The 12,932-nt window shown below is 44.7% G+C and overlaps 1 protein-coding gene across 1 annotated transcript; it reads left to right on the top strand.

Moving 5' to 3' along the window:
- The first annotated feature begins 3,395 nt into the window (after positions 1-3,395).
- LOC138952170 (elastase-like) lies at positions 3,396-12,925 on the top strand. Its single transcript, XM_070323769.1, has 4 exons — positions 3,396-3,521; positions 7,470-7,721; positions 8,010-8,212; positions 10,605-12,925. The coding sequence occupies exons 1-4, from the start codon at positions 3,488-3,490 to the stop codon at positions 12,207-12,209; spliced, it is 2,094 nt and encodes a 697-aa protein (XP_070179870.1). The 5' UTR covers positions 3,396-3,487; the 3' UTR covers positions 12,210-12,925.
- Positions 12,926-12,932: the final 7 nt, after the last annotated feature.

The raw sequence follows: 12,932 nt of genomic DNA, 5'->3' as shown, positions 1-12,932 counted from the left end.
CGACCTCTCACCACGGCGTGTTTTGTTATGCATGTCATGTCCAAATTGGCAGTCTGCTGGCAAATGACTCAGCTTGCACACAAGAATGGAGGAAATGTGAGGGGTCTGTCAAAGCGAGTAAATGACTCAGCTTGCACACAAAACTGGATGAAAAGTGAAGGGCCTGTCAAAGCGAGTAAATGACTCAGCTTGCACACAAAACTGGAAGTGAAGGGTCTGTCAAAGCGAGTAAATGACTCAGCTTGCACACAAAACTGGAAGTGAAGGGTCTGTCAAAGCGAGTAAATGACTCAGCTTGCACACAAAACTGGAAGTGAAGGGTCTGTCAAACCGGGTAAATGACTCAGCTTGCACACAAAACTGGAAGTGAAGGGTCTGTCAAACCGGGTAAATGACTCAGCTTGCACACAAAACTGGATGAAAAGTGAAGGGTCTGTCAAAGCGGGTAAATGACTCAGCTTGCACACAAAACTGGAAGTGAAGGGTCTGTCAAAGCGGGTAAATGACTCAGCTTGCACACAAAACTGGAAGTGAAGGGTCTGTCAAACCGGGTAAATGACTCAGCTTGCACACAAAACTGGATGAAAAGTGAAGGGTCTGTCAAAGCGGGTAAATGACTCAGCTTGCACACAAAACTGGATGAAAAGTGAAGGGTCTGTCAAACCGGGTAAATGACTCAGCTTGCACACAAAACTGGATGAAAAGTGAAGGGTCTGTCAAACCGGGTAAATGACTCAGCTTGCACACAAAACTGGAAGTGAAGGGTCTGTCAAAGCAGGTAAATGACTCAGCTTGCACACAAAACTGGATGAAAAGTGAAGGGTCTGTCAAAGCGGGTAATTGACTCAGCTTGCACACAAAACTGGAGGAAAAGTGAAGGGTCTGTCAAACCGGGTAAATGACTCAGCTTGCACACAAAACTGGATGAAAAGTGAAGGGTCTGTCAAACCGGGTAAATGACTCAGCTTGCACACAAAACTGGATGAAAAGTGAAGGGTCTGTCAAAGCGGGTAACTGACTCAGCTTGCACACAAAACTGGATGAAAAGTGAAGGGTCTGTCAAAGCGGGTAAATGACTCAGCTTGCACACAAAACTGGATGAAAAGTGAAGGGTCTGTCAAACCGGGTAAATGACTCAGCTTGCACACAAAACTGGATGAAAAGTGAAGGGTCTGTCAAAGCGGGTAATTGACTCAGCTTGCACACAAAACTGGAGGAAAAGTGAAGGGTCTGTCAAAGCGGGTAAATGACTCAGCTTGCACACAAAACTGGATGAAAAGTGAAGGGTCTGTCAAACCGGGTAAATGACTCAGCTTGCACACAAAACTGGAGGAAAAGTGAAGGGTCTGTCAAACCGGGTAAATGACTCAGCTTGCACACAAAACTGGAGGAAAAGTGAAGGGTCTGTCAAACCGGGTAAATGACTCAGCTTGCACACAAAACTGGAGGAAAAGTGAAGGGTCTGTCAAACCGGGTAAATGACTCAGCTTGCACACAAAACTGGAGGAAAAGTGAAGGGTCTGTCAAACCGGGTAAATGACTCAGCTTGCACACAAAACTGGAGGAAAAGTGAAGGGTCTGTCAAAGCGGGTAAATGACTCAGCTTGCACACAAAACTGGAGGAAAAGTGAAGGGTCTGTCAAACCGGGTAAATGACTCAGCTTGCACACAAAACTGGAGGAAAAGTGAAGGGTCTGTCAAAGCGGGTAAATGACTCAGCTTGCACACAAAACTGGATGAAAAGTGAAGGGTCTGTCAAAGCGGGTAAATGACTCAGCTTGCACACAAAACTGGAGGAAAAGTGAAGGGTCTGTCAAACCGGGTAAATGACTCAGCTTGCACACAAAACTGGATGAAAAGTGAAGGGTCTGTCAAAGCGGGTAAATGACTCAGCTTGCACACAAAAATAGATATAAAGTGAAGGGTCTGTCAAACCGGGTAAATGACTCAGCTTGCACACAAAACTGGATGAAAAGTGAAGGGTCTGTCAAACCGGGTAAATGACTCAGCTTGCACACAAAACTGGATGAAAAGTGAAGGGTCTGGGGTAAATAACTCGGCTTGCACACAAAACTGGATAAAAAGTGAAGGGTCTGTCAAAGCGGGTAAATGACTCAGCTTGCACACAAAACTGGATGAAAAGTGAAGGGTCTGTCAAACCGGGTAAATGACTCAGCTTGCACACAAAACTGGATGAAAAGTGAAGGGTCTGTCAAAGCGGGTAAATGACTCAGCTTGCACACAAAACTGGATGAAAAGTGAAGGGTCTGTCAAACCGGGTAAATGACTCAGCTTGCACACAAAACTGGAGGAAAAGTGAAGGGTCTGTCAAAGCGGGTAAATGACTCAGCTTGCACACAAAACTGGAGGAAAAGTGAAGGGTCTGTCAAAGCGGGTAAATGACTCAGCTTGCACACAAAACTGGATGAAAAGTGAAGGGTCTGTCAAACCGGGTAAATGACTCAGCTTGCACACAAAACTGGATGAAAAGTGAAGGGTCTGTCAAACCGGGTAAATGACTCAGCTTGCACACAAAACTGGATGAAAAGTGAAGGGTCTGTCAAACCGGGTAAATGACTCAGCTTGCACACAAAACTGGAGGAAAAGTGAAGGGTCTGTCAAACCGGGTAAATGACTCAGCTTGCACACAAAACTGGATGAAAAGTGAAGGGTCTGTCAAACCGGGTAAATGACTCAGCTTGCACACAAAACTGGAGGAAAAGTGAAGGGTCTGTCAAACCGGGTAAATGACTCAGCTTGCACACAAAACTGGATGAAAAGTGAAGGGTCTGTCAAACCGGGTAAATGACTCAGCTTGCACACAAAACTGGATGAAAAGTGAAGGGTCTGTCAAAGCGGGTAAATGACTCAGCTTGCACACAAAACTGGATGAAAAGTGAAGGGTCTGTCAAACCGGGTAAATGACTCAGCTTGCACACAAAACTGGATGAAAAGTGAAGGGTCTGTCAAACCGGGTAAGTGCAGTAAGCAACACAGAGATCCCGATGCGTAACGCCCCACGTGTTATCTTCATGTACTGTACGTACACCACAAAAAGTAGCAATTATGGGGTCGCACTTTTAGGCAATGTTTACACTTTCGAGTTCTATGGCTTATTGCTTGTGAAGGTTGATATGCGGAAGTCAACGCTGACTTTTTTTCTAAATGTTAAATCAGTTAAGATTTATTCTTGGGAAGAGGTTTAAGTCGAAAACTAAATGAACATTTTCCACTTCATCGGCTGCTTCAAATACGGATGTTTCAGTTCGCCATAATTGTCGTGTGATTTGGTTTTTTAACTTGCGTTTGACATTAGGAAATTGGCCCAATTAAATGCACTTATGCATTGCACGAATGATGAAATGATGAAACTATGATACGGGAAGTAGGGAGCGATCACGTAATTCGCGCAGAGATAATAACGGTGAATAGTGCATATATTGGGAGCTGCCAGTCTGTTTCCAGTCATTGTCACTATCTAGCAGTCATGAGGGACCTCCGTGCCGCCTCTCTCCTTGTAGGTGAGTCGACTTTGTATACAGAGAGGCATAAATTCCGCAAACTGAACTTTAAAAAATCACAAAAAATCAACTCAGTGGTGAATGTTTTCAATGTTTGAGTATTTTATTTATTGGCCATTTTAGTGTTTATAAACCTTCGCTTTATTGATTTTGAATAGAACATCATGAAATGACAATTTTTCAAAAAAAGTGACTGAGTCCAAGCGCAATGATTTCGGAAAACGTTCAGTGTTCATCATGTTCAATGCTTTGGCCAGCTCTAAGCATCCCAATCGCTTGCTGTCTCTCTCCTTCATCAAGTCGTGGCATGATTGCGATATCTGATACAGCCAAACAGCCAGTTGCATTTTATAGGGCCATACACTATCTTTTTTACGTTATTGTCTCCCGTTCAGCCCATTGTCTTTATTAGCACAGTGAGCTGTGGCTGGATCAGCAATACTGCAAAGCGCACGCTGACAGCGTGAAACATTTGCTCCGACACTCAAGATGTCAACTACAAATTACAGGTTCAATCTGATTTTCGTTTGAGAGCAAAATCGTTCAATGCACTATTTGCAGAATGTATGCCTTTCAGTATATTTTTTTTATACTGGTACGCGCGTGGTTTATATCTGGGGTCTGGACGTTTGGACACAAATAGTATAAGTTCAGAACCGTGACCTCAATTTAAGGAAGCTGTTCCAAACTTTGCTGACAGAGAGAACCGTTCTAGTGAATGTTCAAATTGAGGAAAAATCGTGATGAAGAGCGATAATTTTTTAATTTCTGTAAACTTTATTTTCCCCGAGTACGCAGTACTAGGGTCCAACAGACTTTAATTGTGTGTCTGTCTGTCTCGACTTAACAGCTTATTGCTGGGAAACTACTGGGCGCAGTTCGTTCAAAAGTTGATACACTAACTTGATAATAGGTCCGATTGATCGAATTAAAACTTCATAATGTTACCTGGGACCTAAATGCGAAATAATCCACAAAAACGACTCTTGGCGGTGGGCGCAATTCGCGGTGGGATAGAACTGCTGTTCGGCTAATAGAACAGCGTCACTGGGCCTGAGCACACATACGCTGTGTGTGCCACTGAGTTCGCGTGCTGCGCGACCTAATTTTATGAACGAGCGAAGGGAAGCCAGCCGGCTTCATACCTCTTGTAGTCTTTTTTCTCTCGCGCGGTGTGTGTGTGTGTTCAAGATTTTGTGCACATGTGTTAGTGTTACTGTTTGTGTGTGTGTGTATTTGTGTGTGTGTGTGTGTGTGCGCGCGTGCATGAGTCTGTACTCGTGTGTGTGTGTGTGTGTGTGTGTGTGTGTGTGTGTGTGTGTGTGTGTGTGTGTGTGTGTGTAAGGAAGAGAGAAAGTGAGGGAGAGAGGGAGAGAGAGAGTGTGTGTGTGTGTGTGAATGTGTGTGTGCATGAGTTTGTGTGTGTATGAGTGTGTATATGTGTTTGTAAAGCACATCCTCGGCTCGCATGGAATGTATTTATATAGCAAAGGGAATGCCTGTAATTCACACAGAGCAATCACTTGGTCTTAAACGTGCACAAGACATCTTTCTTTCTTTATTTGGTGTTTAACGTCGTTTTCAACCACGAAGGTTATATCGCGACGAGGGAAAGGGGGCAGATGGGATAGGGGAAAGGGGGGGGGGGAGATGGGATATAGCCACTTGTTAGGGGGCAGGGTCACCCAGAATTTGAAAAAGATCGTTTTTTTGGCAAACACAAAAGTGTTTAGGCTTATTTTAAAGTTTGATTTCTCCTCTTTCAGACACTGTTTATATTTTTTCCCTACACAAAGGCATTCGTGAGATATGTGCTTTCAAAAAAGGTATGTGTGTGTGTCAACACAACACAAAATTACATAAACAATCTGCACGCGAAACTTTCATCAAAAATCGAAAAAATCGGTTTTTTGGCAAACACAAAAGTGTTTAGGCTTATTTTAAAGTTTGATTTCTCTTCTTTCAGACACTGTTTATTTGTTCTCGATACACAAAGGCATTCGTGAGATATGTGCTTTCAAAAAAGGTATGTGTGTGTGTCAACACAACACAAAATTACATAAAAAAATCTGCACGCGAAACTTTCATCAAAAATCGCGCATCAGACACACTCTTTTTATCATAACTTTATTACATGTTTACCAATTGTCTTGAAATTTTGCACACTTATTCTTTGATGTGGTATCCATGGCCGGTACCAAAATCAAGCAGATTGAAAGTAAACAGAGAAAATACAGGTATTTGTCTTTTATTATTGTACTAATATTTTTTCAAAAATTTGGCCCATGCGTTATGATAACAGTTCTGATGAGTACAAATACGATTTTGGTACCAGTCACAGGCAAGACAGTCAAAAGCAGTCATGAAAAAAATCAGACATGCTGATATAAATCCAAAGCCACTATGTTTCTGACAATTATGGCTTTTTTTATTTTCGCACAATATAAAATATATGTTTATTATACATTTTTACTAAAAACGCAAAGTTATATCACCAATTAGACTGTACAGATTTATTTTAGAACCCTTCCTGTAGGTCTTGGCCAAATTTGAAGTAAAAATACCCAATAGAACCTGAGATACAATTTTTTGCAATTTTGGTACCGGAATTTTGGTGACCCTGCCCCCTTAAGCGTTTCTTGTTCACAAAAGCACTAATCAAAAAATTGCTCCAGGGGCTTGCAACGTAGTACAATATATGACCTTACTGGGAGAATGCAAGTTTCCAGTACAAAGGACTAAACATTTCTTACATACTGCTTGACTAAAATCTTTACAAACATTGACTATATTCTATACAAGAACCACTTAACAAGGGTAAAAGGAGAAACAGAATCCGTTAGTCGCCTCATACGACATGCGGGGTGCAGAGAAATAAGGATGTGGAAAAGAAGACTTTTGGTAAGTGAAATAAAGGTGATGGATCCAGTCAGGTAGAAATAAGACAACAAGAAAAGAATTGGAAAACTGCAGGGAATAGTAGGGAGAGTTTTCTTGGAAGGAAATATAGGTGAAAGGACTGGTAAGGCAAAAATAAGACAAACAAGAAATTCCTCCGAGGTAGGAAAAACACCCCCGTCCTTACCATTCTCACTGCCACCAACTGAGAAGGTTATTTCCCTTTGACCATTAATATGTCCCTCTAGCTCTATAAGTCCTTGTAGAATCTTAATCCACCAATAACTCCCTAACCGTGTGTTTGACTGGTCCCAATTTTTGTAAGGACCGTCTCAGGAATGTATAGAACCTGTTCACCAAGTTTGGTGACGATCGGGACGTTCATTCTTGAGATCTATATGCGAACACAAACAAACAAACACATCGACCGAATCCTATACACACCCCTATACCGGGGGTGTAAAGAAGAGAAGAAACAGAACCGTTAGTCGCCTCTTACGACATGCTGGGTAGCATCGGGTAAATTCTTTCTAGTCCCAACCAATATGGGACTCCCCCTAACCCGCGGGGGGTATGTGCACAAGACAAAAACTTTCATACTGGGGGAGCGAACCAGTCTGAAGAGTACTCGGGTCCAGCGCGGACGTTTTTTATTATGATAGAGGGACATAATAACATGGCGGACTACTGTTGTATGAGAAAGTTAATTTATGAATGAAGGATCAGAATTAATGTTTTCTGCTCATACTTCCCTCAGTCATGAAGAATATTTGTGTCCAAGATTAGTTTTAAAATGCTTACATCCCTTATACATAAAACGGTAACTACACAATTAGGCTACAACAGCACAAAATGTCTTTCGGTGAGTCTGCTGTGACATGCTCCGAGAAAACACACACAGATTGAAACAATTTCAAGTTACGTTCACTAATCATGAATGGTAGGGGTAGTTTTGATGGTGGTAGTGGTCGCCTTTGTTCTGGTCTAAGTTGTTGTGTCAGAAGTGATTGAGATACTGTTGACATCAGCCCGCTGTGTCTTCTATTTCAGTATGCCTTGTACACACGTCTCTCGGGGCCGAACGCGTCGACGTCAAGGCTCTGCTTCAACACGTCATGCGAAAACGTCACGCGGTATCAGAACCGGTGACGTCATATCGCTCCATACGTGACGCCAGCAAGGTCCGTAGAGACGAACTTGATGACGTCATGGCCTTGGGACAAGACACCAAACTTGACATCGTCAAGGTAAAGAGCACAGTGCAAGGGACACAACTGGTCAAGATGCAGGAACGATATCAAGGTAAGTAAGATTTGCTCTGAAGTATCAGTATCATTCAGGACGCTTTAAGACCAATACCTCAAATGTCAGTTCAGCGAACGGTTAAAATGGTTTGCGCGCATGCTGGGCATACAGGATATGATCAGTCTGATGATATGTGCCGTAAGAACTGTTCATCCTCATGTTTCAAAATGTATTGCTGGCGAAAGGCTAAAATGTGTCGTTGTCATTTAGCTCTGACCGTGTTGGTTGACAATATTTCCTTTACAGACTAATAGTAATACGTCTTTTTTCATTTCTTTTTGAAAGGTCGGGTGGTGTCCGACGGCATTGTTACCATAGAAACGGACAGCTCAGGTGATCACGTGCTGGACGCCAGTGGCTCTGTGTACAGGAACATTGGCAGTGACCTTGACCTGGAGAGAGAAGAGCTGGACCCGGAGCAAGCTCTCACTGTGTGTCTCAGCGAGCACGCCGATGAAGGTCTGCGTGACGACATCACACATGTCAAGGTTAGATACCCGTACCCCGTCCTCTCTCTGCCTGTCTAGTTGTCTGTCTCTCGTCTTCTGTCTCGCTGTCTCTCCTTTGAGTCATTTGGATCTTGCGTGTGGATAATGTGTGTGTATGAGTTCCAAAATTTACACACACACATTATCCATGGCTTTGTGTTGGAACAGAATATGGTTCAGCATACATGGGAAAAAAGGTTCATCTGATACGTCAGTTCTGCTCCCAGTTTTATCGACAATGTAGCCTCCAGTTTGCTCTCCCAGAAGTTTCGAATCGGCAACCCGAAGTACGGTTGAAGCTTTTTTCCATGACACAAAAATAAATTTTGTGCATACAATTTTGGAGCTGTAGCGTCTATAGAGAAGTTCCCATCGGCATGATTGCTGTTTGGTTGGAAAATGCGACAAGAAGGCATGGTCGTTTTGACCGAAAAAAGAAGACTTTCAAATTCCGTATGCCCAATGTTGGACAATAATGTAATTGTATCTGCAGCGGTATCATTCCTTTAGCCAGCACAGTTGTTAACCAGTGATTTGTAAAAATTTTTACTAATCACGTTTTTGCGCCCGATATTTTCTTGTCATCTCCACAGTCAAGGGACAAAAACGAAATCCCTTGACTTTTGGGGTAGCTTGACTTACTTGACTTGACTTATTCCTGCAGACTCCCTGGGGAGCATAGGGCCGCAAAACTTTGGGGTAGCGCGACTCTGTTAATTTTAAGAATTTTTTTTTTTCATTTTTTTTTCATTACTAGGATGTCCCATCGTTGGGAAATTCCGGTCGCTTCCTCCCAGTGGAAAGCTAGCAGTTACAGAGTCGCACTACCCCAAAGTCAAGGGATCTATTAGTCCCGTTTCGCCGTTATCCCATTTCACCCCCATCCCATTTGACATTTTACCACCATATCATGTACCATTAGCTCCACTTCCCATTTTGGCGTAATCCCGTTTTGGATATCGCCGTTAGCCCATTTCGCCCCCATCCCATTTTTGCGACATTTTACGGGCTAAGTGTCATTTTACCACCATGTCATGTACCATTAGCTCCACATCCCATTTTGGCGCAATCCCGTTTCGCCGTTAGCCCATTTCGCCCCCATCCCATTTTTGCGACATTTCACAGGCCAAGTGTCATTTTACCACCGTGTCATACCACTAGCGCCACATCCCATTTTGTCGCCATGCCGTTTTGCCGTCATCCCATTTCGCCGCCATCCCTATTTCGCGACATTTTGGATTGTGGCAAAAATGGGATTTCGCGTAAACGGAATGTCTTCCTGGTTGAATAACGCATATAATAGCATACTGAGGCTTGGCAAGAAGAATAAATCAAAAATGGGATGGCGGCCAATGGGATGGTGTCAAAATGGGATGTCGCGCTATTGTTATGACACGGTAGTAAAATGACGCTTGGCTTGTGAAATGTCGCGACAATGGGATGGGGGCAAAATGGAATGGCGGTGAAACGGCATGCCGGCTAAATAGGATATGGTGTCAAAATGGGATGTCGCGCTATTGTTAAGACATCAATCAATCAATCAATATGAGGCTTATATCGCGCGTATTCCGTGGGTACAGTTCTAAGCGCAGGGATTTATTTTATTTTTTCAATTTTTATCCAAGGCGCAGGGATTTATTTATGCCGTGTGAGATGGAATTTTCCCACATGTTAGTAAAATGACGCTAGGCTTGTGAAATGTCGCGAAAATGGGATGGAGCAAAAAATGGGACGGCGGCAAAATGGGATTGCACCAAAATGGGATGTGGATCTAAAACCACCCCCACCACTCAGCGTAGAGGCTCTAAACAAGAAAAATTATTAATAATAAAAGGCATGCATTACTTTGTGGAATGCGATATTTTTACATTTTTACATTTTTACAAATCGCAGTTTTAGGTTCGACGTGATTTGTAAAATGTTTTTACATTTTTACAAATGACGGGTTAACAACAGTAAACAGCATGACATGACGTTTCAGTATTAGACGAACTCCGGAAATAACTCTGTCGGGTTTGTATGAGTTGTGAAAGAGTGAATGATCTTTCTGTTAGTGAGGCAAGCTTTCTACACGTGCTCTTGTCTAATTGTTTCAGACACACTCTTCGCTAGTGACTGGCCTATAATGTCACGTGGTAAAGTTTGGCTCACTAAAAGCAAGAATAATAACCTTGTCACAACCCATTGAAACCCAACAGTTATTTTCACAATTCGTCTATTACTGAAACTTTATTTCACACTGTTCACTCTGCTGGCCAAAGGACTGGTATCACCCGCTTCAGATTTAATTGCACCCCTTCCAAAATCGTTTAGTGTCACTTTCACAACCCATTCAAACCCGACAGAGTTATTTCCGGGCATCGTCAATTGCTACGGTTGTTCTTGTCTGCAGGTAGAATCAGAGGTGCTGATCGACGACGAGATGGCGGCGTACGGAGCCTACCTAGTGCAGTACCTGGTGCTACTGGAGGGGGAGGACGAGCGCCGCCCCACCTGCATCGTGCACGCGACGCACGGCCAGGTGGTGATGGCTTGGGACGCCCTGGACTCCTGCTCGGACTGCACGGCCACGGGCACCGGGGGCAACCTCCAGACGGGCAAGGTCCGCTACGGGGAACTGCAGCGCTGCCTGGACGTCCGGCGGGAGGACGGGAAGTGCTACCTGGAGAACCAGTATGTGCGCGTCATCAACAACAACCACACGAAGGTGCGGAAGAACGAAACGTGGGAGCCCGAGGCGGAGGTAGCGTGGTACGACTGCGTGGAGATAGAGGACGAGGTGAACGGAGCGTTCTCCCCGCTGCTCGACGCCTTCTTCCACGGCACGGTGGTGGCCCGGATGTACGAGGACTGGTACAACACCACGGCTGTCGGAGAGCGCTTGACCTTCAAAGTTCATTTCGGCGCTAACGTTTCTAACGCTTTCTGGACCGGCTACGAATGTCTGTTCGGTGACGGGGGCGAGGAGGTCTACCCCCTGGTCAGCCTGGACATCGTGGGGCACGAAGTGGGGCACGCCGTGACGGAGATAAACGCCGACCTCTACTACTTTAACCAGTGGGGAGGCATCAACGAGGCCTTCTCCGACATGGCGGGGGAGACGGCAGAAGCCTATCTGCAGGAGGCCGACTGGCTGATTGGCATTGACGTGTCTAAAGGGAACAAACCGCTCCGCTTCATGGACGACCCGGAACGCGACAACATGTCCATCTCACACGTCAGCAGTTACAACGATTCCATGAACGTTCATTTCAGCAGCGGCGTCTTCAATCACGTGTTCTACGTCCTCGTGCACAACTACAGCATTCCCGCCAGAGACGTCTTCGGCACCTTCCTCCACGCCAACCAGATGTACTGGCATCATATGTCCTCCTACGTCACGGCGGCCTGTGACGTCATGATGGCGGCCTACGACCTGGGTCAAGATGGCGGCAAGTTTCGCATGGCGTTCAGGGCGGTGGGGATCGAGGCGTGCGACGTGGACGACCACGTGGTGTGGCTGAGGGAGGAGGACGAGTACACGGACATCAGCGTGTCAGCCCACGCCTCCCCCACCTTCTTCTTCGCCATCCCTAGCTTCGCGCGCTCCGTGACGGTCAACGCCAGCAGCCCCAGCGGGGAGGTGTACCTGTCGGTGTCCAACGCCACCTGGGGGGTCGAGCAGGGCGAGGAGGGAGAGGTGGAGGTCTTCGCTGAGGGCTTCACCCTCCTTCACTTTGACGCCCCCGTCAACACGTCACTCCACCTGTCCATCACGCTCTCCACCAACTCTTCCGCCCCTCTCAGTGACGTCATGCTGCTCGCGACCTACGACTGTGTGGAGGCGTTCACGCCGGACTATAACGACCCGAGTTCCTTCGACGTGTACCGCTTGTGGAAGAAGACCTGTGACACCCAGGACGACGCAGACGATGAAGACAAATCTGACGAGGATTGCGATAAAGACAACGGAAATGAGGACGAAGAAAAGGACGAAGAAAAGGACGAAAAATGGTGAGCGTGAAAAGAAGATGAGATCTGTGAAACAAAGGGACGAAAGGGCACTTAATGTGGCTGATATGTGAAACAAGTTGTACCGTTTTTTGTCTCATTACCCGCTAAAACGGCTTCGAAAACCGCCTTTAATGGCTTCTGAGAAGACTGACACATACAGCGTGCTAAAACGTCATTGTTGGAAAAGATAGGTGAACAAAACTGACTTTTTGGATACATGTTTGTAAGTTCTTTCCATTGATATCCAAAACTTGTTTTTGCTGTTTTGATTTGTTATGGTTTTAGCGCTGGGACCTTGCTTTTCTGAATTTGATTTTTTTGTGATACATTTCTTAAGTTTTTTCGATTGACATCCAAAACTTGTTCTGTTTTAGCTGTTTTGATTGTTTATGATTTAAGCGCGGGGACCTTGCTTTTCTGAATTTGATTTTGTGGGGATATCTGTGTTGTAGGTTCCACCGAACTGACGGACACTGTCTTCCAAGTTATGTAAAACAAATCTGGTTGCTGAATATGGTAGGGAAATTAATGGCCTTTCCAGTCATATAACTGGTTTTACAATAAACGGTATTATCACAAAGATATGAACTTAAACGTATCTGCCTTGGGTTTTTTTTATGACATGTTAGGGTTTAGTATTGATCAACACATGTGTTTCTTGTCAGTTGAACCAATTGTCATCGTGTACACTGCTTGTTTGCTACTTTATTCGCAACTGAATCAGCAA

This window comes from Littorina saxatilis, linkage group LG17 (genome assembly GCF_037325665.1).
Source record: "Littorina saxatilis isolate snail1 linkage group LG17, US_GU_Lsax_2.0, whole genome shotgun sequence".
Classification (NCBI taxonomy): Eukaryota; Metazoa; Mollusca; class Gastropoda; order Littorinimorpha; family Littorinidae; genus Littorina; species Littorina saxatilis.
The sequence above is the reverse complement of the archived record's forward strand: the minus strand, read 5'-3'. Positions and strand labels throughout refer to the sequence as shown.

Excerpts from the sequence above, each read along its gene's own strand:
- LOC138952170 (XM_070323769.1), top strand. The coding sequence starts at position 3,488 with ATGAGGGACCTCCGTGCCGCCTCTCTCCTTGTAG. Across the intron at positions 3,522-7,469 it reads TGCCGCCTCTCTCCTTGTAG|TATGCCTTGTACACACGTCT; the intron begins GTGAGTCGACTT and ends CTTCTATTTCAG. Across the intron at positions 8,213-10,604 it reads ACGACATCACACATGTCAAG|GTAGAATCAGAGGTGCTGAT; the intron begins GTTAGATACCCG and ends TCTTGTCTGCAG.